This window comes from Anolis sagrei, chromosome 2 (genome assembly GCF_037176765.1).
Source record: "Anolis sagrei isolate rAnoSag1 chromosome 2, rAnoSag1.mat, whole genome shotgun sequence".
NCBI classification, from domain to species: domain Eukaryota; kingdom Metazoa; phylum Chordata; class Lepidosauria; order Squamata; family Dactyloidae; genus Anolis; species Anolis sagrei.
In genome coordinates, this window is record NC_090022.1 from 78,282,161 (window position 1) to 78,308,299 (window position 26,139).

A 26,139-nucleotide genomic window follows, 5' to 3' on the forward strand; every position below is an offset into this window, starting at 1 on the left:
GAGAGCCGTTCAGCAGTGGAACTCTCTGCCCCGGAGTGTGGTGGAGGCTCCTTCTTTGGAAGCTTTTAAACAGAGGCTGGATAGCCATCTGTCGGGGGTGTTTTGAATGCAATTTTCCTGCTTCTTGGCAGGGTGTTGGAATGTATGGCCCATGAGGTCTCTTCCAACTCTATGACTCTATGACATTTTTTCCACATCTATGGCAGGCATGTCTCCCAACCTGAACATTCCACAGATATACAGAGTGAGACAGCATAACTTCCTTTTTTCAAAACTTAATAAAACGAATTGTATGAATCAGAAAAAAATTATACTGTAGGTGCATACCTAAAGTTTTGCTTTATGTAGTTTTGAAGATCAAATTAGGTAGGTGACGTCCCCCATTCTCCATACACTGAGTAAACGGATTTCTGGCGTTTGTCATGACTCTTGCCAGCATAGCAGTTATTATGTTGGCAATTTCTTCCAGGATGTTTGTCTTCAAGTCTTGTAGGGTCCTTGTACGGTTCACGTAAACACGGGATTTCAAAAAACCCCATAGAAAAAAAATCACAAGGGACCAAATCTGGAGAGCGGGCCGACCACTCCAAATCCGCTCGAAAAGTAGGCCTCAACGGCAAAAGCACGTTCCTCACTGTTCCAACGCATGATGGCAACTGAACAGTGTCAGGACAAAACTTTATACTCCCGCCTCTCGAACGAGACCACTAGCGCTCCGCTACGTCTTCAACTGACTGAATGGCGCACATTTTAAAAAAGGAAGTTATGCTGCCTCACCCTGTATAAACCTCACTTGCCTATAGTTTCCAATAGATCCCTCAACCTCTAAGGATGCCCGCCATAGATGTGGGCGAAATGTCTGGAGAGAATGCTTTTGGAACATGGCCATACAACCCAGAAAACTCACAGCAACCCAGTGATTCCAAACATGAAAGCCTTGAACAACACATTGAGACTATACCACTCAACTTGCTCTGTGAAAATTACTACCTTCCTTGCTTAGAAGTTAACTCTTCCTTGCTTTCAAGTCACTTCTGTAGTCATCTAGTTGTGGTTTGGGTGCTAAAGGTCTCACCAGTGTGAACAAAGGCAAATTTAATGGACTGTGGCGGGGTATAAAAACAGTTAAGATAACATTGCCAAAGACAATTGAGCCCCTAAAGCTGTTTCAGCACAAGTTGGGGCGGACCCTCATTTCAGGATCCTCATTTCACGCTGCATCTGGGCAAGGTGCCATCTATGTAGGCAGTAAGAGACTGAGAATCAAAGTGTTAGCACAGGCACACTAGAGGCAGAGTTTATTACACTACGCAGGCTAACAGCCCTGGAGAAGAAGAACCCCTGCTGTTAAGAATGTCAACCAGCTCCTTGTTTAAAAAAGAAAAGGAAAAGAAAACACCATTATTACCCCCATTCTCCTTTGGTCATTACAAAGCAAAAGACATTTAAAAGAGATTTATACAGAGTGAGAAGCTGGAAAAAATAACTTTCTGCCCATCCCGACCCAACCAGGGCAGAAGATGTCAACCTGGCCTCCAGGTACGGTCCTCTGGATGTCACAAGCAGCAAAACACCAGGTTTCCTAATGTCAAAATGTCAGGGTATATTATTTTCAATAAAAGCAATATTTATCAAGAGCTGCCGTTTCTGACCATCTCTTGGGAGGGCAACGGTGGCCTCTCCCATTTGCCCTCTGAATGTAAAAAAGGGTTGCGTGTTGCGCGCGTGTGCAGTTTCTCCCGCCAGTGCAGACACATAACGTGGCAGGCTGAGGCCACATAGTCTCTGATCCCTCATTTGTATGCAGCAGTCTTTAAAAAAAATATTGTATTATAATAGGAATCTCGTTCCATCTCTGTATTTTGGAGGGGGAAAAACATCAATCGTCCGTGAGGTCCTGCACGAAGAGGACTTCCGTGTGGCTGAGTCCCGCTTCTTGCAACGTGGGAGGGTTGGGCCACTCCTCTGTGGGAAGGCAGGGCAGAACGCGGCGAGGGAAATTGGCCTCAATCTGGAACTTCTCCGGACTCTCTTTCAAAGAGAATAGGAAATCATGGATCACCTGGAAAAGGAGGAAAACACTGCTTGCCAAAAGGTTTCTCTTACGCTGAGAAAGGTGTTGCCACAGTGGATGGAAAACAGGTTAAAGCAGAGTCTCAAATCACAGTACACACTTTTGTGCCCACTGGGAGACTATACATTAAACTACCTACTTTGTGACGATCATATACCCTTAAAGCAGTGGTTCTCAACGTGTGGGTCTCCAGATGTTTTGGCTTTCAACTCCAAAAAATCCTAACAGCTGATAAAATGGCTGAGATTACTGGGAGTTGTAGGCCAAAACACCTGGGCACCCACACGTTGAGAACCACTGCCTCAAAGATAACTTAACAATTTCTCATGTTTGACTAACAAGCACTCCTTTTTTCACTACTTGGATCTAGAGTTCCCATGATTGGTTCTGTTGTAGGTTTCTGGTTTGTTGTATTTGCCCATTCCCTGTTTCTCTTACAGGCCTTACAGCTCCCTGAAAAGCATCTCTTGGGAGACCTAGGTTCACAAACTATGAAGCAAAGCATAAATTCTAGGGTTCAGCATAACCTCTGTAAAATTCTTCCCAGAGTAAAACTTGTACAGTAAGGAGAGTTCTAAAATGGGAAGAATGTTTTGATTTGTTTCTGTTTTTCTCTCAGTTCTATCATTTCTACACTCATTCTCTCATTTCATTTATTCAAACTGGGCTGCTGCTCCTGCTAATTCAAACTAAAACCCAGGAGTTTTTGCTGTGCACTTACTGATAAAGATTGTGTGAAATGGAATCGCCTCTCCACTCTGGAGTCGTTGGGCATCTTGAAGATGATCTTGACACTTTCCGGGTCATCAGGATGGGGCTCTGGGGGAAGGCATTCCGATTTTCGTTCCTTCTCCTCCTGCAAAGTCTGCAGTGATAAAATGCAGGTGTGAATGGCAAGCTCCAATAACTTGTAAAATCTAGATATAATTGTAGTTGCCATATCAACACAAGCAAGGTTACCATGAATTATTGTCACCTGACTTCAAAACTGACAAAATAATATTCTCTACAGCCATTGAACAAGGACAAAACATGGAAATAACAGAATTCCGGGAAAGGCCTTATAAAGTTACAGGACTATGACGAGGGATAACTAATAAGCCAAGCTTAGACCCAGAAGGCATTAAGCAGTTTTACATGTTACTGAATTCAATGGAAGTCAAAACATGCCCTTCCAGCTCTTCAAAAATACAGAGAAGAAATCATAAATTAAGTTTTGAAGTAGATCCTGGGACCTAGAACCCCTCTATAGAAATATATTAAGGGATACTATTTTAACTGAATAGCAGCTGTTAATTATCACGTACTGTTAATTATCATATAGTGGCACGGTTTAATTACCATTATTGAATAAATTCTAAACTCAGGACATGTCCACCACCTATTTGTATTATAAAGACCAAAAGCCTGATTGTTTATCGCTAAGGAACACATTTGCTTCTTACCCGTTTCCGTCTTTCTTCTGCCAGCTTCTGCTGCTGCACTTCCTCCTCCTTCCTCTTCTTCTTTTCTCGTTCTTCTTTCTTCTTGCGCTCCTTCTCCTGATCTGCCCGCAAGGAAGCCAAATATGCCTCATCCTGCTGCTGTCTCAGCACCTGAGTTTGGTTTCTCTCTTCTCTAACAGACAATAGGAAATGTATCAGTACAACTAAACAAGTTATGTAAGGACACTGCCTATACATTCTAAAACAGAAATGTCAGGATTTGGGAGGGAGTGGTTTGGGGTTATAGTTAGCTGCCTACATGCATAGAGCTGCAATTTGCAGCAAAGGAGCATTGGGTCTAAGATGCCTCTCAGCGAGTGCCAATCCTCTTTTTGTAGGAAACTGAAAAAAAAAATCCCAACTGAGACCAGAGAAATATAATTGAGGGGAGAAACTGTCAAGCTACCCCTGTGGCTTCAGCTAGCCGCCTGTGTGGCATAGTCAAAGAGACCGGGAGGCAACCAAATGACACTTGCAATGAAGCCACAACACTGGAATGAGGACTGGTCACTTCCTAGAATGCTAAGTGAGAAAGTAAAGGAGTTCGTTCACATAGACAGATGGCTTCAGCTGAATAGACAGCAATAAGTAAAATATTCCTTTAGCTTCAGAATTAAAGGTGCAGCCATGCAAAAAGGGGCAATTCACCTAGTTGTACGAATGCTCTATTTAATTAAGGTTCAGGTTTGCTTTATTTTGTTTGTAAAGCAAAAGAAACCATTTATTGTATGTTGTACTCTAAAATGTGAGTAAATCAGCTAGAAATAGCCATGCAGAAACAAGTAATGTCAGTTCCACTCCACTTCCAAAATGCCTAACAATGCCTCAGGACAATCTTGTACAATTCTCAAAACGTAAGTATTTCAGCTACAAAAAAAAACCTTACCCATATGACTGCACTGGTGACATGCGTACCTCTACATAAAATTCAAGTCAGTATACATTATATCCTTAGAAATGTGGATCTTAAACCACTACTTGGTTCACGTGAGTATGAACATGACTAAGAAAGCAGTGTATCAATAAGTGCAGAGCACTGGGGCCTTTGGATAGAGCAGGTACTGATACTGAGGATGTCCTCCCAGCTGCCCATGTGCTGCCTGATGAGCAAATACTCAGTAACAGTGAGGAAGCAGAGCCACTTGGATCCCTGCTTCTATGTGGCCCTTATAGGTCCCAAAACATGCTTTCATGGTGGTTGGGAAACTAAGCAAGGAATTTAAAAAGCCCAAAGGCTAGCACCTTTAAAATGCATCTTGAATTTCTTCTCTTCTTACAACATCATTAGTCAATTTCTTAGGAGCGACAAAGCAATATGCTGCTAGACTTCATAATTAGTGTCATTTGCTTAATTTCTGGCTGTACACTCCCTTGAGAATGACTTCTGTCATAGAAACACAGCATAGCAACATGGTAGTGGCATACATGAATGTCAGTCATATAACAAAATTAAGGCCTACCAGGGTATTTTTCATTTCTGAGGTCTATTGATTGTAGTTTAGAGTAGCCATAAGACTTGAGAGTCTTCACACATCAGATGCAAATGATAGGTTATTTAAGTCTATTGTATGATTTAGACCAGGGGTCCACAAACTAAGGCCCGCAGGCTGGATCTGACCCTCCAAAGTCATTTACTCAGCCCTCGCCTTAGACCAGTGGCTATCAACCTGTGGTCCATGGACCACCAGTGGTCCGCAAGAACAAAAATATGGTCCGCAGCCTCACCATTATTTATTTATTTACTTGCTGCATATATATACCGCTTTTCTCACCCCTGAGGGGAGTCAAAGCCATTTCCAACGTAATAGTGGCAAAATTCAATGCCTCACATACATATTCTAGACTATAACATAGACTATAAATTAAGAGCCTTAACCATATTACACATAAAACAACATATATATTAAAATCGCATCATTAAAACATATCAATTAAAACAGTTATTTTACTACACTGTTGCCTTGAAACCATGCGGCAACTAGAGGATCAGGAGGGGTGTGGCTAACTATCCACAAAAGACTACTACTACCACATCAGCTCTAGATATTAAATATGGTTTTCTGTAGATGAGCAGATGACAACTACTGGATGGCATATGTTCTGTATCAGAAACTAGAGCTGATGGAGTCTATCCAACGCAATTTTCTGAACCAGCTCCTCAAATAACAACGCCAAATCAGTTGACCAAAAACTGATTCGTAATCCTTTTGGTGTGAATATTGGAGAGTAGTCCCTGGTCAAGTGTTTCCTAGTCAAAAAAAGGCTGGGAACCACTGCCTTAGCCTTAGGGTCGCCCTAAGTCCAAAACAACACGAAGGCACACAACAATAGCAATTCTAATTAACTTGCCTATCTCATCAGTTAAAAGCAGGCCCACACTTCCCACTGAAATGCTGGTAAGTGTTTTGTTGGTTAAAATTGCTCCATTTTAAATACTGTATTGTTCTTTCACTTTTTTGCACTATAAATAAGATATGTACAGTGTGCATAGTCTCCCACCCTCCACCCCCAACATTACAAGGAACTGTGAACTTGCCCTCAGCTTAAAAAGTTTGAGAACCCATAATTTAGACTGACCAAACAGAAACACATTACGAATTGTGGAACTGAAAAGAGTGGGGCAAGGCAAAAGGTACCCCTATTTTCAGCCTAGTACCTTTCCAGGCGCTCTGACACCAGATATGTCTGATTGGCATCCATGATGAATGTCAGTTGATTAATGAGGTCATCAGGTTGAATGAGTCCTTCTAACCTTCCAACCACAGTCATTCTGCGGTCTTTCAGCATGATCATCGCTAGGAATGGGTAGGTGTTCTCACGCAGAGCCTGAGATACTAACAAACACATTGCAAATATTTTTTTCAACTGTTTTAGGCTGTTGTTAAAAATTAGGCAATGAACATAACAAAAAAAAATTAAAAACCAACAATCACAAATAAACTGGCAAGCCAAAAATGCAATTCAGATAATGCTAATGAAAATAAGGGAATCCTCTGAGTTAAAGAAGGGCAGCCAAAATACCGGCCAAAAAGAAAAAAAAATGCTTGGCGCCAATAAAATATTATTTGAGAGGGAGCAAAAGTACAACTTCAATTTTATTTTTAAACTACTTCTTGAAAATAGCATCTAGATATTGCCTTGTATCTGTTACCCGAAGTATTTATCTCACATATTATATTCAAAACGTAGTCACTACTGCTAATATTTTAATCTAGAATGACAGATTAAAACCAATACAAAATGAAATACAACAGATCAAAGACTCAATATTAGAGGAAGGAAGAAGGCATCAAAAAACTTTCCACAAAATGATATGGCTTCTCAACCACTTGAATTCCATCAGAGGGAGCAGGGGAATCTAGAGTCTTAGGGCCAAGATAGAGAAGATCATGTGTCTTGTGGCAGCCAGCCACATTTCCATCAGTGCTGAGACACAAACATGGCTTCCCCAGAGGATCTGAGCTGCGCAGTATAACAGTCAGAATACGTCTGAGTACTGAGATTTTACAACAGAGGTGGGCAAAACACAGACTTCCAGGTTTTTTTTTCTTGCCCGCTAATTCCATCTATAAGAGTGGTGGTATTTTTGCCAGATTTTGGGAAATGGCTCCTAGTCTCTCCTAATCACTTCCTGGGAGCATACGAGAGATTTGGGATGACACCATATTTATTCAAGTATAATGCACTATCAATTTAATGTCAAATCTAATATGCCCTCTCCCTTGCCTGTCAGCTGAGAGGCAAGAAGGGGTACCCCTTGCCAAGCTGATGGAGAGGCGCAGCTTCCCAACTGGCCTAATTCATGACCTGAATGAAGCCAGTTGGGAAGCCGTCGCTCCTCCATCAGGTGGAGGCTGGGAAGCTTGCTATCCTCAGTCTGACAGAGGGGCACAGGCAGGTTTAGGAACGCGGTTCTAATGTGCCATCGCATGTAATGCACACCTCCATTTTGGCTAAGCATTACATTCGAGTACATATGGTACCCTTCCTTTATCTTTTAGTATCTGGCAGTGAGGGTAAGACCATCCAAAATTCCATTGGGGAGATAATGAGCCCCCCTAATCTCCAACAATTGCCCACTCCTGCTTTAGTGGGCAATTCTGACATTTGGTCTATAACTTCCCTTACTTTTGAATCTGCATTCCTATCAACAGTATCTGTATATATTTACTCATTCGCAGCCTATTTCTTCATACAGCCTTTCATAATAATAATAATAATAATAACAACAACAACAACAACAACAACAACAACAACACTTTATTTGTACCCCGCTACCATCTCCCCAAGGGACTCGGTGCGGCTTACATGAGGCCGAGCCCAAATACAACAATACAAGCAATAACAACAGTACAAGCAAATTAAAATAAAACATAGACAATAAAATATACAACATTATCAGTAATTATTTCTATTTGTTTAGGTGCCCCACCAAACCCAATGTGTACATCTTGAGCCTATAGTTGCAAAAACCCCAGTGAAATAGTAAACCTCCTTCTGAACAAACATACCTTGGATTCAGGTATGTGTGCTGTTTTTTTTTTTAAGTGATCTATCAAGAGGCAGCATAAAAAACACTTACCTCTGTAACCTTCTGGTTTGTTTGTGGAACAAGCCCAAAAGAGCATCCTGGTGTTTATGAGAGCAATAACTTCAGGTGCACAGAGTGTGTTGCTAAAGGGAAAATAATAGATTATTCAATTTAAGAAATCTTTTGTAGCCCAAACATATGACAATTTACAATAAAAAATCTAAAGTAACCCACCGACAGAATTCATCAGTGTCTTGATGGTCATCACCATGAAGATAAACAAGAAGGAAGCGCAGCTCCCTCTTTGCATCATTCAGTGCCTTAGGAGAAAGAAAATAAAAGATGTTTAAAGGAAATCAAATCCAGATTATTTGACACTATGCTTAATGTTTAAAAAACAATGTCAATTTATCAAGAGTTTACTCTTCTTCCACATAATACATGTAGAAAGACTGGGCCATATTTTCTATCATATTGTTATACATAGCAAAATTTCTCTTTCTGAGAAGTGAGATTGTGGATTGTGCTTTCTTTACTTTGCAGTGCTATTCCACAACTAATACTGTGTCTAAACCTGCTAACAATATTCAGAAATGGCAACCTGCAGTCAATTTCTTTCTGTTATGAGATACTGTGCTTGGAATAAGAGAGCAGGAGTAGTGAAATTATTAACCAAGCAAATCAATTCCTTTCTATTTCAAATATCAAACATGAATAGAAATTATAATTAAATACTTAAAGTAGATCTCAAGCAGTTTATAACTTATTTAAGATAACTTAGCCATGAAATGCCTTCAAACTACTCTTGGCTTTGGACTAAGAACAACAACAACAACAACAACTTTATTCTTATATCCTGCACCATCTCCCCAAAGGGACTCAGGGCAACAAAGTGCCTAAAAACAAACATTAAAGTGGATACAATATAAAATACAATAAAATAAAACACATGCACATAGAAAAACATCAATGCAGATCATCAATCAAGTGCCGATCTTTTCATAATTTTTGAATGTGGAAATAGTCTACACGTTCTCATTTTCTAGAAATCATTGTTGTTATGATGTGCTTTTGAGTCAACTGTTACTTCTGGCAGCCTTGTCCTGGAATTTCCTTAGCAGGAAAGTCTTTCTCTGAGGCTGCGAGAAAGTGACTTGTTCAAGGTCACCCAAAGGATTCTATGGTTCCAGGGAAATTTAAATCTTGGTTTCCCAGTGTCTTAGTGCAACACTCAAAACACTATTTCATGCTGGCTCTCAAGTTGGATTCTATGTGAATCCCCTTCAAGACAGGCAACCTCAACAATGCAATGCCACTTATATTGGAATTCAACTTTTCTACTAACCTGGCTGTATGTTCCCTGGTAGAAAACAGGATGTATTCTTCCATATTTTTCTTCAAACATATGAATAAATGAAACAATGTCACCCACTGGATCAGTGACCCGACTACGAGGATCAGGACGTATGAAACGCAAAGCAAACCTAGGAAGCATACAAAGCACAAATATAAGCTTTTTAACCATCCAGTACTTCAAAAACATGACAGGGATGATTTCAGTCATAAAAATTCTACTCCATTTTAAATCCCCATGTTCTGATTCATGTTATTTCAGTTTACAAAGCAAAAAAATTCAGTATTCTTAACATAAACAGTCTATGTTTTAAAAGTAAATGCATCTTTATCACACAATTCTGCTTAGAAATGCAAGAAGGCCCATGTAGCACAGTATCTCTGGCCAAACCATAAGAAACAGGCTATACACCAACTGATGAAACAGTATCTTCTTCCTGCCCATCTTTAGTTTGAAATGTTAAGACCTTTTAGCAAATGAATTAAAACAAAGTTCAAAACAAAGCAAAATATCCAAGCTAGACAACCATAAACTTACCTAAATATATCAAGTAGCGTGTAATATGTAAATCGGAATGGGAGCATTATCAAATAGTAGCCCCAACCTAACAAACCCTGAAATGACAGAGTGAAAGAGTTAGGAATTCATTTTAGTCTGTTTAGATATCTGGTGACTTTTTACAGAACAGCGAGTATTACCAAACCAATTCAGCATAAAGCTGGGAACTACAGATCAACATATTAAGCTCAAAGAAGACATTGAAAGAACTTTTGGGAATTTAAACAAGTCCTTTTCTTTTCTTTTTTCCAGTCTGAGACATATTAAAATAGTCACTAGCGCCTGGTCATGTCAACCCCATCAACATTTCTTTCAAAAAGAAGAAGAAAAAAAAAGAACAGAGTGCTTTTTCTGTTTTTATATAATTGAACAGTACAAGTTAACTCATGCTTACTTCACATTATTTTTCCCTTCAACACATAAAATAAAGTTTATTGACTGATCAGAGGTTGTAACCCAATCTAAGGATGCAAAGTAGGTAAAAATCAACAGATATGTGGAGCTTGTTTCCAAAAGGTACCAAATCCATTTGAACAAATTTAACAGGAATCAGGGAAAGAAGGACTATTTTCCTATACAATGCCATTTCCCAAGCTTTATACTGAACTGATTTTATACATTTTGATGGTTTTGTTCTGTAGCTAATTATATACTCCTAGCCAACCATCTTCTGACACCTACAACTCATGTTTAAATCTTTATGGATTTGGTCCCTGGAAAACAAACTCCACATATATCCTCTTTTGAAGTGCAATGTAAAGGTTATTACACTATACATATATGGATTCAGAAATATTCTGCTTTTACAACAGCATGCTGAAATGAATCACATTGTCATGAATGTTTATATAAGAATAGCCTTCGGTAGGAAGGGAATTTCAAGCTGTTGAAATGTTCAAGACCCAGGAAACTTAAGGAAAACTATTTCCCTACATTTGTTAGGCTTTGAAAATCTCCTTTCTGATTTAAATCTAATGACAAAATAACCTGCCCTTGGTTGCGGCCTTGAAACAACATAGCTGTAGATCCTGTGGTCAGCGGTGTTGACCTGAAGTGGTCGAGAAGGTGGTGGATTGAAGACACTTGGGACGCCCTCTTGTTCATTCAATCGGTCCTGGACAGCTGCCTGTAGAGGGAGGGCCAGGAAGACAAGTCTGATTCTCTGGTTGGCAAGGAGCAGCAGTCCACTATGACTGTGTTTAATCCAACTGAAATTGCAGGAGCCAACAGCCTTTTTCGGTTGAGAGGCTAAGCCTGTTCTGCCATCTCCAACAGTTTTTTCTATCCTGTCTAACCAACTAGTCATGTTTGCTTTTCTCTGACAAACTTAAAAGGCACACGTGTTAATAAGGATAAATAATGAGGAAATAAAATAAATACGATTTACTGCAGTAAAACCAAAAGGATGGATGCAAGGAAGGAAAGAAGGATGAAAAATGAAAGGAAACCAGTTACTGACCTGAAAGACATAGTAAGCAAAAAACAACAAAAAGTTGAAAAGGGACACCAGATTAAAAAAAAAAACTATGGTAGGTAAAGGTGCCAAAGCGGAACAGAAACTTGCAGCAGCAATAATATTTCTTCTAGGAATTTCTAAGCCTCATTTTGAAAATCTCAGCTCTAAAGCACTGGCTCCGAAGTGGAGAAGAATGTTGTGGCAGCAATGATACCCCAGTAACCTACAAGCACCATTTTTAAAAGAGAAGCTCTAAGACAATGGCTCTAAAGTGGAGAAGAACATCACAGGGATGCCCTGCAGCTAAGATGCACATGTCCACAAGCAATCACTGAAATAAGCTAAATTCAAGCAATTTTGAAGCAACGGAGATGGCAACATGCATATGGTGGGTAGCATAGTTAAAATATTTCTTAGACAAGGTAATTTGAATTTTGAAAGGTAAGTCACACAAACGTAAACCTGAAAACTGAAATATGTTTAAAAAAACATGCACTAATGAAAAAAATATATAACAAGGCACAATTTGAAAATCTAATTGTAGGCTGAATTGGGGAGGGGTGAGTATTTAGTCAGATACCAATTGTACAAGTTCTCCTACTTAAAAAGATGAGAGGCCTGTAATTGACATCATAGATAGACTTCAACTATGCAAGACAACATGAGAAAACACATCCAGAAAATCACACTAACTGGTTTTTAATGAATTTATTTGCAAATTATGGTGGAAAATAAGTATTTGGTCCATAACAAAAGTTCATCTCAATACCTTGTTATATATCCTTTATTGGCAATGACAGAGGTCAAACATTTTCTGTAAGTCCTCACAAGGTTGACACATACTGTTGCTGGTGTGCTGACCCATTCCTCCATGCAGATCTCCTCAAGAGCAGTGATGTTTTGGGGCTGTTGCTGGGCAACACGGACTTTCAACTCCCTCCAAAGGTTTTCTATAGGGTTGAGATCTGGAGACTGGCTAGATTACTCCAGGACCTTGAAATGCTTCTTACGAAGCCACTCCTTCATTGTAACCCTGGCAGTGTGCTTGGGATCATTGTCATGCTGAAAGACCCAGCCACGTTTCATCTTCAGTGCCCTTGCTGATGGAAGGAGGTTTGCACTCCAAATCTCACGATACATGGCCCCATTCATTCTTTCATGTATATGGATTGGTCACCCTGGTCCCTTTGCTGAGAAACAGCCCCAAAGCATGATGTTGCCACCCCATACTACACAGTAGGTATGGTATTCTTTGGATGCGACTCAGCATTCTTTCTCCTCCAAACACGATGACTTGTGTTTCTGCCAAACAGTTCTACTTTGGTTTCATCTGACCATATAAAACTATCCCAATACTCTTCTGGATCATCCAAATGGTCTCTAGAAAACTTCAGTCGGCCTCGAACATGTATTGGCTTAAGCAGGGGGACAAGTCTGGCACTGAAGGATCCGAGTCCCTGGAGGCGTAGTGTATTACTGATGGTAGCCTTTGTTAAGTTGGTCCCAGCTCTCTGCAGATCATTCACTAGGTTCCCCCGTGTAGTTCTGGGATTTTTGCTCACAATTCTTGTGATCATTTTGACCCCACGGGGTGAGATCTTGTGTGAAGCTCCAGATCGAGGGAGATTATCAGTGGTTTTGTATCTCTTCCATTTTCTAATTATTGCTCCCACAGTTGATTTCTTCACACCAAGCTGCTTGCCTATTGCAGATTCAGTCTTTCCAGTCTGGTGCAGGGCAACAATTTTGTTTCTGGTGCCCTTCGGCAGCTCTTTGGGGTTTGGAGTGTGACTGCTTGAGGTTGTGGACAGGGGTCTTTTATGCTGATAACAAGTTCAAATAGGTGCCATTATTACTACAGGTAATGAGTGGAGGACAGAGAATCTCCTAAAGAGGAAGTTACAGGTCTATGAGACCCAGAAATCTTGCTTGTTTGTACTTATTTTCCACCATATTTTGCAAATAAATTCATTAAAAATCAGATAATGTGATTTTCTGGATGCGTTTTCTCATATTGTCTCTCATAGTTGAGATCTACCCTATGATGTAAATTACAGGCCTCTTTCATTTTTTTAAGTGGGACAATCGCCTTCGGGCTGATATGGGTGGGATAGAAATTATGTAAATAAATAAATAAATAAATTTGTACAATTGGTATCTGACTAAATACTCCCCCCCCCCCCCCCACTGTAGTTCAATTAAATACATCAAAACTCAGGTAAGCATAGCATACCAATTCCACTCTGAGGGGGATGTATGCTGCCACTTCAGAAATGTTTCAAGAGTCTTATAAATCTTTTAAAACTTTGTATTAATTATTGAAATGATGCCTTCTAAATTTATACAACGCTTCAGCCAGATATAGTGAATAACAACAATATTCCTTCTCCAAATCATGAGAATGTATTTTTTTTTAATCCTTCTGGCTTCTACCTGCTTTCAAGGTTTCTTTTTTCATCATGAATGTTAAGTACTGCACTACAGTCACAAGGGATGGTTAAGCAGGAGAAGTCACAGCCGTTACAAAAGAGACATGAGGCACCAATGAGCTACAAAACTCTTTGCGCCTAAAACAGGCAGATTTGTTTTACTCTGCACTGAAAAAGATGCAAGTCACACCGGCTTGTTGACTTTTGTGGGATTAAAAAGCATTCAAGGGCTTTACAAAAAATCTGAGGGATTATTATGAACATTACATTTAAAGACACACAGACCTTTAAAGCAGACAACATATGAATACAGCTTTCTGAAATGTTTAGCTTTAATTTATAATTTTTTTATAAATTTAAAAATTATAAAAACCCTTTTATAATTGAAAAAAATGGTTGAGAAGATGGTCAAAGATAAGCCTGAAACAAAAGGTGACTGAATAAGATCTGTATAGGTAAAGATCAAAGTTTAGTGCATGGGAACCCAAGGGAAAAAGTACACCCCACCCCCGTGTTTGGCAGCCCTCACCAGCCTAACTACAGGCACAAGGACTGGGGCAAGAGAAGGTTTCTTTGGCTGGAGGCAATGCCCATCAATCCAAAGGCACCTGTACCCCTGGAAAAAACAGAGCAAGCATGTGATGTTTTGCTGAGCGGCTTATCTTTCCCTGTGATGAGCACAATTATGCAAACAACAACATTTCATAATCATGCAAAACACTAGAAATTATCTACAGAGGCTACGAAATTTGGAATATCTTAATGTAGAATTTGAAATCTTGTTTTTTAGCAGACTACACAAGGACTTGATTATAAGAAGGAGTCATACCAATGTCTTTTACAGATTCTGGAAATGCCTGACTATTTTAATCGGCAATAAGAAAGCACACATATACGGTACCATACCTCTATGTTCCAGTTATGTTGTTCCAGTGTGTGGCGACACTGGTCCATGGATTCTATGCCAGTCAAATCCTAAGACAAAAGGCAAAGGTGAAACAAAAGTCAAATAATGCCTCAGGCAGCATTGAAATAGATGTTAATACTATATTGGCTTCTTTCGTTTTAGTTTTCCACCTTTAGAAAACAAATGTGTAAAAATGGTGAAACCTTAGCCATTGACAATATTACTACATAAAATATGTTGGGCTTTCCTAGAACAAGACTATGAGACTAAATGCTCTAATTTTTGCACTACTTCAATATAATTCTTTCTTTCAATAATGACATCACTGAATCTGTTTTTTCTTCCAATGTAATATAGACTAATGCCAACATGATCCTCTCTTTTACCAGTGGAATATTTTCATTTCTCACTGATGGTTTTCCACGTCTTTCTACCATTGCTTTGCTGGGGAAAGTAAATGCTATAGGTGATTTCTCATCAATGACTTTCTGAAAAACAGTGAATGACTTTGCAGAGAAACATGTAATATACATGTTGCATTTTGGCAATATACTGTTCCAAATATGACTATAAACAGTATTATTTTTAAAAAATATTATTATTCACTAAGCTGATCAAATCTTATCAGAAATGTCCTTCCTTACATATACTACCAACATTTCATTCTCTTGTGAGACTGTAATATGTTTGCAAAGTTTAAAGTTTAAACTGGAGCACAAACATGCACTTTTTAATAGCTAGCACCAGATTTCAAAATGGTATTGCACAAATCACCTTTTTACTGATTGTTTTACAAATGCAATTGCTCCAGTATAACAAAATGAAAGTTTTATGAATTTGTTGCATTTCACTACTGCATGTATAACTGCTGAAGCCTATACTGAGTGATGTCACATTGCAAAGGTTATTTATTTTAAAATGTAGGCTTCCTACTCCCTAACCAGTCCATTTTCAGATTTGCCTGGCCACTGCTCACTTGATTTTGCTCTCTTCACTTCCTAGGAGTCTTTTGGTCCAACTTTAATTTTAGCTACATATGACAAGGATAATAGTCAGGTAGTATCTGACACTGCCCAGTTTGCTAAAAGGCTAATATCATATTCTCTTGATCAGTAAACTGGATGGGAGATTACTCAAATCCCCTTTTAAGAACAATGCAGTATTCCCAAAATTATTGATAAGTTTTTACATGAGTTTGTCTTTCATTATAGCAAAACATGAAATATTAATCATTTTCATTTTTCCTTCTTTACATTCCCTGCCATGTTTGAATGTTCTTTGTTATTTGTGCTTTCAAATTGTTGCCAACCCTTGGGGATTTTAAGGCAAATCTATTACAGGGTTTTATTGGCAAGGTTTGTTCAGAGGAAGGTTGTCTGCCTTCCTCTGAGACTTTGAAAGTGTAACTTGTTGAGGGTCAAACAGCAGTTCTCCATGACTGAGCAAGGATTCAAGCCCTGGTCTCCATAGTCCTAAATTAGTATCATAACACGAATTTAGAACTATCTGTATGGTGATTTTTCAACATCTTCTAATCGAATTGTGATTTATCTCTAGTCTTCTTTCTGCAATCATTCTTTAAACATCAAACCAGACAATAACACTTGATGTTTTTTCCTCTAAGGATATGCTACCAGCATTTATAATGCTACAGTGCAGTGACAGAATATGAAATGGCGTTCAAAAATAATTCAATGGAAGCCCTCAAGCTCTAGCATTCCACTCAGCCAGCTAAGCTGGTATTCCTGGCTTCAACTTTGCTCAGAATTACATTCTGCTGGACATGTCAGGTAAAGCACTTTGCTCAGCAAACCACTGAATCAATCAATCAGGACTTTAAAAAACATATCTTATACTGTTTTATAATTAACACCATAATCCTAGTTCTTCCTCCACCAACAATAAGTTTGTTTTGAAAATATACCCCATTGTAGAATATAGATTATTTAGTCCCTAACAATTCAACAAATGTACCTGCTTACCTCGATCATATGCCTGAACAAACAAGTGTACCTCATTGTTTCTTCACATTTCTAGACTTTGATTGTCAGCTTGTTGTATGTACTGTTTACAAATTGATGAGATCCAAATACACTTTTGCACTGAATCTGTTTTATTTTTAGCAATACGGACATGGTACATTTAATGCTAAACTTTTCTCTACATAACAATATAGCTTGACAGATTTGCAAAAGTATATCTTATTGATACTTACACATACAGTTTGTCCTCCACATTTTAGGGTTTAACCTTTGTGATTACTATGTTCTCTTTGGGAATCTCTCTAGTCAACTTATTCCGGAGGCAGATCACAGAGTTGTGCTGGAGAACCTACGGAATTCATGTGAGTCCTGCACCCTGAACCCCAGCGTGGGTTGTGGAGGGCCTATTGTACTTGGGTGCATGTAAACAGATACTAATTCCTGGGCACTAAGTTTGCCATATTTTAGTGTAATCTGGTTGGCTAGCTTGTCATCATATTATGTTTCTAATTCTGTATACAGGCAGTCCCCAAGTTACAAACAAGGTAAGTTCTATAGGTTTGTTCTTAAGTTGAATTAGTATGTAAGTTGGAACAGGTACATTTTTAGTGTTACAGCCAAAAATATATATGCATTAGCTTTGGATAGCATAGAGAAGAGCCAACACGCCTGCGGTGTTTGATTTTCTGTCTGTGCCCCCATTCAGAAGATTTCACCTCACTTTTGCCCCTGTAATAACTGGATTTTGAAAAACTGGCTTTCTGTAGAAACAAGGATTGAATTTTGAAAAATTGGCTTTTTGTGGAAACAAGGATTGGTGACAAATCTTCAGGTGAAACACGTTTTCCCCATGATAACTCTTTCTGGAGTGAATTTCCCTTCCTAGGGATAGATTTCTCCCACTTCCTGTGGTCTTACCTCCATTCTATAAGTCCTTTGTAAGTCAGATGTTTGTAACTAGGGGACTGCCTGTACTATATATGCTTTCTGCTGGAGAAAACTTTGTCTTGTGATGATAACTATTATTCAACAGCTAAGGGTCACATCTCTCCTCTGGCCTTTTGCTTTACATTCCCAGATTTATGTGTTACATCTGTTAAAATCAGCATAGCTGTTGACTGTTATTCTCCTGTATGGATTATTAACATTGCTAAATATTTTCCTGTAGCTTTCATCAATATGCTAAATCTCCATATTCTGCTGGTTTCAAAATGCAGAAGCCTTATGCAAAGGTGTATTTTTAATAACTAGGACATTATTAATGATAGCAAATAGACAATAAAAACTGATTACTGGGCAGGATATCAAGTGTGTGCCCATTTCAGAAATACAACTGTGTAAGTCTGTTGAAGTAAGAGATGCACACATTTACAAATTTCAATCTGTATGTCTAAAGCAATCTCAACATTTCATGGAAAATATACTGCTCCCATCCAGGGTGGAAATTTGGAACCATTATGGGGAAACATAATATGCTTGAGAAAGAAAGAGAAAGCTGAAATGTAAACAAGAACCAGTTAAAGGCCTCAGAATGTATGCACCAGTTTTCAGGTATAAAGGTAGATGCTGAGAGCTGAACTAGTGGTGAGATTATACATATGAAGTTTTAATCATGCTTTCTCCTGATAGAGTTAGTAAAACTAGAGAAACAGGGCTCCCCTTCCATTATTATTCAAAGGATTAGACAGTTTTCATCCAGAACAAAACAAGGATGAGAGGCAAATCACTCCATCCTAAACTCTGTGGTCCCCTTGTGGCTATTAGTTAAGGAAAACTAGAGACATTAAAACTGTTATGAGTTCAATATCAAATCTAGGGACCTTTTCACAGACTGCCTCCATAGTTAATTCCCAAATCACTGTCAACTTCCAGAGAATTACGTTTCCAAGGTGAAGAGAACTTGACTTCTAGCAAAACAAAAGCTTTTGCCAAGTTTCAGAGGTTTTTCTCACTTAAGTACAATGATCAAAGGCAGTCAAAATGAAGCTGCTGCCACATACCATAAGGTAACACTTCTCATAGAACCGCACTTTATGCTAAACTTCAAGATGATTTCAGCTAGGATTTCAGTATCTTGAAAAAGTAATTGTTTCTCCTCACATAACAAGTGTTAATACACAAAGGCAGAAAGTATACACCATTTGTCATGAAAAGGCAAAAATGCTTTCAGATCCGTGTTTTAAAAAACTAGGTTCTTTCTGCTGTAGGGCTTTCCCAATTTTTTAAAGTTAAAGTAGTAGCCTAGATTAAATCAAACTACTCTTTTTGGTGAATTGCTAAAAATAATTTTAAAATATGATCCCCTTCACCAGGGTTGAAAGGATGATTGCATCCATTCTCAGATTGGCACCCTCCAGATCTGTTGGGACTATATTTCGCCATATTGGCTTTGGATTATAGGAACTTTACTGACATAATGCAAGCATAATGAGAAAGGTTGCCATAAATATTATAACGTATAACAGAAACACAGTCAAGTTGGACAACTTATTTTTCTTTCCTGGTTAAAAGCCTTTCCAATAACACTCATAGAGAAAAGGCTGAGAGAAAACAAGTTAAGAGGTACATTGTTGCTCTTACATTTAGGAATAGAATGAAGACAGTTTTTCTCACTGCTTTCTGTCCATTTGCAGCATATAGTACTCTAGATACACTTCCCATGAGACTGCTTCAAATTGCTCTTACCATTCATAATTCCTGAGTGCTTGAAACAGTCTGCAGTTTCTCATTTTCTAGACACTATTCTTGCTGTTATGTGCCTTCAAGTCAATTCCAACATATGGAGATCTTATTGTAGGATTTCCTTGTCAAGATTTATTCTGAGGGGGTTTGCCACTGCCTTCCTCTGAAGCTGTGAGAGCATCACTCGCTCAAGGTCATCCAGTGGTTCCATGGCTCAGTAGGGATCCAATTGCTGGTTCCCTGAGCACTACTGAAACCCGCAAAACAATACACCATGCAAACTTCCTAGTCTGTCCTCACTACTGTGGTTTAACACTTAATGCTGAAAGATAACTCTTTACTTGCTATACATGTTCACATATGTCTTAATTAGTTAAACCATGTTTTATTCATTGTGTTCTAAGCAACTTGTGAACCTGCACTGCTGAACAAATTGTTTACTATACTTAAACATCTTTTGAGCACAATGTAACATTAACAGTTAGATGCTCTAAAGTTAAATTTTCATTTTCATCTGATAATGTGCACATTTATTACATGTTTTTCATGAAAAGTGTTTTTATAATAAGTAATAACATATTTGTCTAGTTGTTTCCTAGATACTAGACAGGAGGTTCTGTTTTATATACTACGAGGTCATCATCAATAACACTAAAATCCTTCTATTCTCAATTGCTTGTAAGTATAGGAATACAATGCTTATTGAAACTCTGTTAAGGAACTTATCCTAAATTAAGGTACAAGCTGATCAGTATTCCTTCCAGTTAATTATTTTCATTTGTTCACAGGTTTTCTGGTACTTGTTAGGCTAAGCGTTGCTCATAGCACTTTTAAAAAAGAAAACGAGAAAAAGTAGCATCAAAGCAGACTGATAATTCAAAGATGCACATTGAATAAGAAATTCTCTGTGTTCAGAATACTGTGTCCTATTAGGTATAAAAGTATTGTAATGATAAAGTCTGTGGTATAACTAAATCAATGTCCAGACAAACACATATAGCTTCAAACAAATAAAAGCAATGCATAGGCATTTCCAAGTCACTTTCTGCTTACTAGGACTATCTAGTTGTTTCTAAAAGAAACATGGTGAAAGAATTACAAAGCCATTTAGTTTCAAAATCTGTATTAACACAGTACCCCTGCTAGGCCAACTAACATGCTACAAAAATATGAGCAAGCATGTGAAGAGCCTGATCTGGAACTTGTCATCAAGTCAAGTGACAAACAAAACAAAGCAAAAAGAGGGAAAAGCCAACACTGAAGTCACAAAATGTTTTATAATAGGTCATGAGAGGAGCTGGGAAATATTCAAATTACTTGAGCACTAAGGAAGGTTAAGGTTGCACAAAGAACCACTCCTAGGACTGTTGGGAGGAAGCAATCACTGTCTGATTGCTTGGAATTCGTATTGTTATCTAGCCTATTTTGATTGTACTAGTTCCAGTCATCCCTGATTCTTCCCTCAATGCACAGCCAGCAGCAAAAGAACTGATGCTGCAAATAAGCTAGAAATGCAAAAATTATGCTCTTATTTGCCAACACAGTCATGTTTGAAAAATGATGAAGTTGAGCAGAAGAAATAACAGATTATAGGAAGGAGTTTTGCCCAAAATTTAACAGGTAATAAAACTGCAAACTTTCCAACACAATTATAAAGAACAGATGACAGTGAGGCATAAGTTATAATGTCTGTAATTATACTGTTGCCTGAGTAAGTAATAAAAGAAATTTGACTTAATGGAGATGCATCAATAGGCTGTTTTCCACTTTCAGAAAAACCTAAGGTGGAAGTAAGCTATCTGTTCAACACAGCAAGAACTATCACAATTGCCAAAATCTCTGCCAGTTGCTGTCAGAAGCCTGAATCTGTTGTGAATTCCAACTAGAAGAGACCCAATGAATAAAATAGATTCCCCAACATGTTGGTGTGGCATTTAACAACTGATTTAATGGGCATACTGTATTTAGGATTAATGCATAGGATTTAGATCAAACAGTGCTGCTTAAGCCTGCTTTGAGATTAGTGAATGGAAACCTTCCCTCTAAATGCTTTACTTTCCTTTTCAAAAGTTACTGCGATGCACATAATCAGCCCAATACTGCAGAGGCATTGCACAGAAGTAGAATTTCATCCCTACATATTTATATTGGAGAGACAGGTCATGCAGAATACAGTGGAACTTACCTCCAACTAAACATACACAAAATTTAGCAGCATGTGCATTTGTAACATTTGGATTCTCCAACTCACATGTCCAGAGATGGGAACCCCTGTTATCAAGCACCCACTTATGAACCAACCTGGGATAGACTAGGGCAGTGGTTGCCAACCTTTGGTCCTCCTGGTGTTTTGGACTTCATCTACCAGGAGTCCCATTTGGCTTGGTCAAGAATCAGGAATTCAGGGGTCTGCAGTCCAAAGCAATAATTTAAGAGACATGCACAAGAAATGGAAAAGGGGGGAAATCATCAAATAGGAATTCAACCGAATAACCCACATATGTAGGGAAAAGGTAAATAAAGCTAAGACACAAAATGAGCTCAGGCTTGCCAGAGATATTAAAACAATCAAAAGTGGTTCTTTGGTTATGTCAGTAGAAAAAAGGAAGAAGAAGGGAACGGTAGGGCCTCTATGTGGAGAAGATGGTGGAATGCTAACAGAGTTACTCAACACCTTATTGTCCTCAGTCTTCACCCAAAGAGAGATTGGTGTTCAACTGGAGCAATGTCAAGCGGACGAGGTAATAGGGGAAATGCAACCCAAAATAGATAAAGAAATTCTAAATGAAGTCAAGTCTCCAGGGCCAAATGAACTACATCCAAGAGTACTGAAGGAACTAGCAGAAGTCATTTCAGAACCACTGGCAATAATCTTTGAGAATTCTTGGAGAAAAAGAGAAGTCCCAGCACAATGGAGGAGGGCAAATGTTGTGCCTATCTTCAAGAAGGGAAAAAAGGGGACCCACGCAATTACCTTCCAGTCAGCATGACATCAAAACCAAAAAAGTTTCTGGAGCAGACCATTAAGGAGGCAGTCTGCAATCACTTAGAAGGAATGCTGTGATTACTAAAAGCCAACCTAGATTTCTCAAAAACAAGTCATGCCAGACTAATCTTATCTCTTTTTTCTATAGCTTTACAAGCTTGGTAGATACAAGGAATGCTGATGATGTAGCGTATCTTGATTTCAGAAAAAACTTCGATAACGTCCCCCATTACCTTCTTACAAACAAACTAGTGAAATGTGTACTACGCCAGTGGTTCTCAACCTGTGGGTCCCCAGGTGTTTTTGCCTACAACTCCCAGAAATCCCAGCTAGTTTACAAGCTGTTAAGATTTCTGGAAGTTGAAAGCCAAAATATCTGGGGACCCACAGGTTGAGAACCACTGGAATTGGCAATGGTATTAATTAGTGGATCTGTAACTGGTTAAGTGACTGAACCCAAAGGGTGTTCACCAATGGTTCTACTTCATCCTGGAAAGAAGCAACTACTGAAGTGCCGTAGGATTTGGTCCTGGACCCAGTATTGTTCAACATCTTTATTAATGGTTTAGATGAAGGTTTAGACTAGAGGGTATACTTATCAAGTTTGCAGATGACACTAAATTAGGAGGGATAGCTAATATGCTAGAGGAGAGGATCAGAATTCAAAATAACCTTAATAGCTGGGCCAAAACTAACAAAATTCATTTCAACAAAGACAAATGCAAGATACTACACTTAGGCAGAAAGAATGCAAAGATACAGAATGAGGGATGCCTGGTTCCACAACAGTCTATGTAAAAAAGATATTGGGAATCTTTGTAGACAACAAGTTGAACATGAGCCAACAGTGTGATGCAGCAGCTAAAAAAACCAATGGGATTTTGGGCTGCATCAAAAGGGGTAAAGTGTCTAGATCAAGGGGTGTTATGATTTCTCTCTATTTTACTTTGGTTAGACCTAACCTAGAATACTCTATCAAATTCTGGACAATACAGTATAAAAAGATATTGATAAGCTAGAAGGAGTCCAGAGGAAAGTGACTGAAATAATTAAAGGTCTGTAGCCCCTATGAGGAGCATCTTAAAAAGCTGAGTATGTTTATCCTGCAGAAGAGAAGGTTGAGAGGAGACATGATCACCTGGCTTGTTTTCTGCTGCCCTGGAAACTAGGACTCAGAGCAATGATTTGAAATTATAGGAAAGAAGATACCACCTGAACATTATGAAGAACTTCCTGACTGTAGAACTGTCCGGCAGTGGAACTCTCTGCCTCAGAGTGAGATGGAAGTTCCTACCTTGAAAGCTTTTAAACAGAGGCTGAATAGCCACCTGTCGGGTGGTGCTTTGATTGTGCTTTTCCTGCATGGCAGGGGTTGGACCTGATGGCCCATGTGGTCTATTCCAACTCTATGATTCTATGAAAATATCAAGGGGACAAACAGTTGGGGAATTGTTTTGAATATGTTGTTAGTTGCCCTGAATCTAATTACTGGGAGAAAAGAAGGATTTACATGAATAAAATGATGATAATGATAATAAAACCCCAGGCTGGCTACAGGGAGTACACAATTCCCTTGTTGCAACAGCTCCATTGGCTGCCACTTTCTTTGAGGGCACAATTCAATGTGCAGATCATGACCTATAAATCTCTATATGACTCAGGTCCAGGGTTTTGGAAAATTGCATCTCCCTGTATAAACTTGCCTGGGCCCTGAGATCCTCAAGAGAGACCCTTATCTGGTTGCCACCACCATTGCAAGCACAGTTGGTAGGAAGACGAGACAATGCTTTCTCTATGGCCTTCCCCTCAACTGCAGAACTCTCTGCACTGGGAAGCCAGAATGGTCCTTTCCTTGCTGTCCTTTTCATTCATGCTTTTACAGAAGGCATTTTTAAGCACTAGCTTGGGGAGCGATAGTTTAAGATTAAGGGAAGTCATGCTACCCTTCTATTCTGCCTTGGTCAGACATTACCTGAAATACTGTGTCCAATTCTAGGCATCGCAGTTTAAGGGAGATGTTGACAAACTGGAATGTGTCAAGAAGGTGACAAAATGATCAAAGGCCTGGAGAACAAGCCCTACGAGGAGTGGCTTAAAGAGGTGGGCATGTTTAGCCTGAGGAAGAGAAATGAGGAGACATGATGGCTGGTGGTGGCTCCTCGGCTGTGGAACGCCCTTCCTACGGACATTAGACTAGCACCATCTCTAATGGTATTCCGCAAAAAGGTGAAGACCTGGATGTTTGTGCAGGCGTTTAAGTAATTTAGTGCAATCTGGTAATGGAACATAGGAATGGAACAATGGACGACGAACCTGGACTACGCTTGGATGATGAGAAGATTGGGTACGGTTGTTTTTTGTAATAACTGTGCATTGTAATTGCTTATTGGTAATTTATGGATAATGTGTTAAGTCAATTGTTATATGTTGTATGGAACCACTGCTGTTTCTACTGTTTGTGAACCGCCGTGAGTCGCCTTCGGGCTTGAGATACAGCGGTATATAAGCAAAGTAAATAAATAAATAAATAAATGATGAGAGCCATGTATGAGAGCCAAATATGTGAGGGGAAGTCATAGGGAGAAGGGAGCAAGCTTGTTTTTTGCTGCCCTGATGACTAGGATGTGGAACAATGGCTTCAAACTACAGGAAAGGAGATTCCACCTGAACATGAAGAAGAACTTCCTGACTGTGAGAGCAGTGGAACTCTCTGCCCCAGAGTGTGGTGAGGGCTCCTTCTTTGGGGGCTTTTAAACAGACGCTAGGTGGCCATCTGTTGGGGTGCTTTGAATGTGATTTTCCTACTTCTTGGCAGGAGGTTGGACTGGATGGCCCACGTGGTCTCCTCCAACTCTATGATTCTATGGGGGTGGTCCTGTAGAATATTTGATTATTTTAGAAGTTTTCAGGTGATTGAAATTGATTTCTATATTTAATTCCATTTTAACATTTGTATGTTTGTGGGGATTAAATGGTATTGGGTTTTTTCAATGTTGTGAGCTGCTTTGTGTTTTGGTCAAGAGATAATAACACCCCTGGACTAAGAGATTCCTCCGCCAATGCAGCCTACTTGACTCATTTCCTGTTGAGGTGCTTACCAATCCCTACGTGCGATACAGTTGCTGCTATTGATGCCATAGTAAGAGGCAACGAAATCAGCTATTTTTCCGAACTTGTTTACCAGTCGAAGCAGCTCGATCGCAGCGGCAGGAGGATAGTGTTCCCCGCAAATCAACCCTGCCTAAGCTCTAGCGTGACTCCTGCGGGGAATGGTCCTAACCCCAGGGAGGGAGGGAGGGAGCCCCAGCCGATGGGTGGCTCCGCCTGCTCCCATGAAGCGGCCCCTCTCCCACACCGAGCCACCCGCGCTAGGCCCCGCCGCCGCCCCGCCTCCAGCCCCAAACTCAGGCCAAGCCGGCCCTGCTCCCCTCGGCCCCGCGGCGACTAAGGAAGCCCGGGACCTCGTCGGGCGGCTGGCTCGGCTCTCCCGCCCGCCCCCTGCCCGCCTCCGCCTTCCGCGCCCGGCGCCAACACCTGAAACTGAAGCAGCTTCTCCGTCTGCTCCGCCGACAGCTCCCGCTCCTCTGGAGCCGCCATTTTCCTGCCGCCTCTGACCCGCGATGGCGTCACTCGCCGGATGTGACGCGACAATTCGAAACTTCCGCTGGCTTCTACGCGCACGTGCCGAGGGGGCGG

General features: G+C 39.7%; 1 protein-coding gene across 1 annotated transcript; it reads right to left on the minus strand.

The window, feature by feature from the left end:
* Nucleotides 1-1,271: 1,271 nt before the first annotated feature.
* FAF2 (Fas associated factor family member 2) lies at nucleotides 1,272-26,088 on the minus strand. Its single transcript, XM_060765599.2, has 11 exons — nucleotides 25,978-26,088; nucleotides 14,793-14,861; nucleotides 10,993-11,127; nucleotides 9,981-10,057; nucleotides 9,435-9,573; nucleotides 8,324-8,409; nucleotides 8,141-8,232; nucleotides 6,215-6,392; nucleotides 3,520-3,691; nucleotides 2,796-2,939; nucleotides 1,272-2,062 (listed from the first exon to the last, which is right to left on the minus strand). The coding sequence occupies exons 1-11, from the start codon at nucleotides 26,038-26,040 to the stop codon at nucleotides 1,880-1,882; spliced, it is 1,338 nt and encodes a 445-aa protein (XP_060621582.2). The 5' UTR covers nucleotides 26,041-26,088; the 3' UTR covers nucleotides 1,272-1,879.
* Nucleotides 26,089-26,139: the final 51 nt, after the last annotated feature.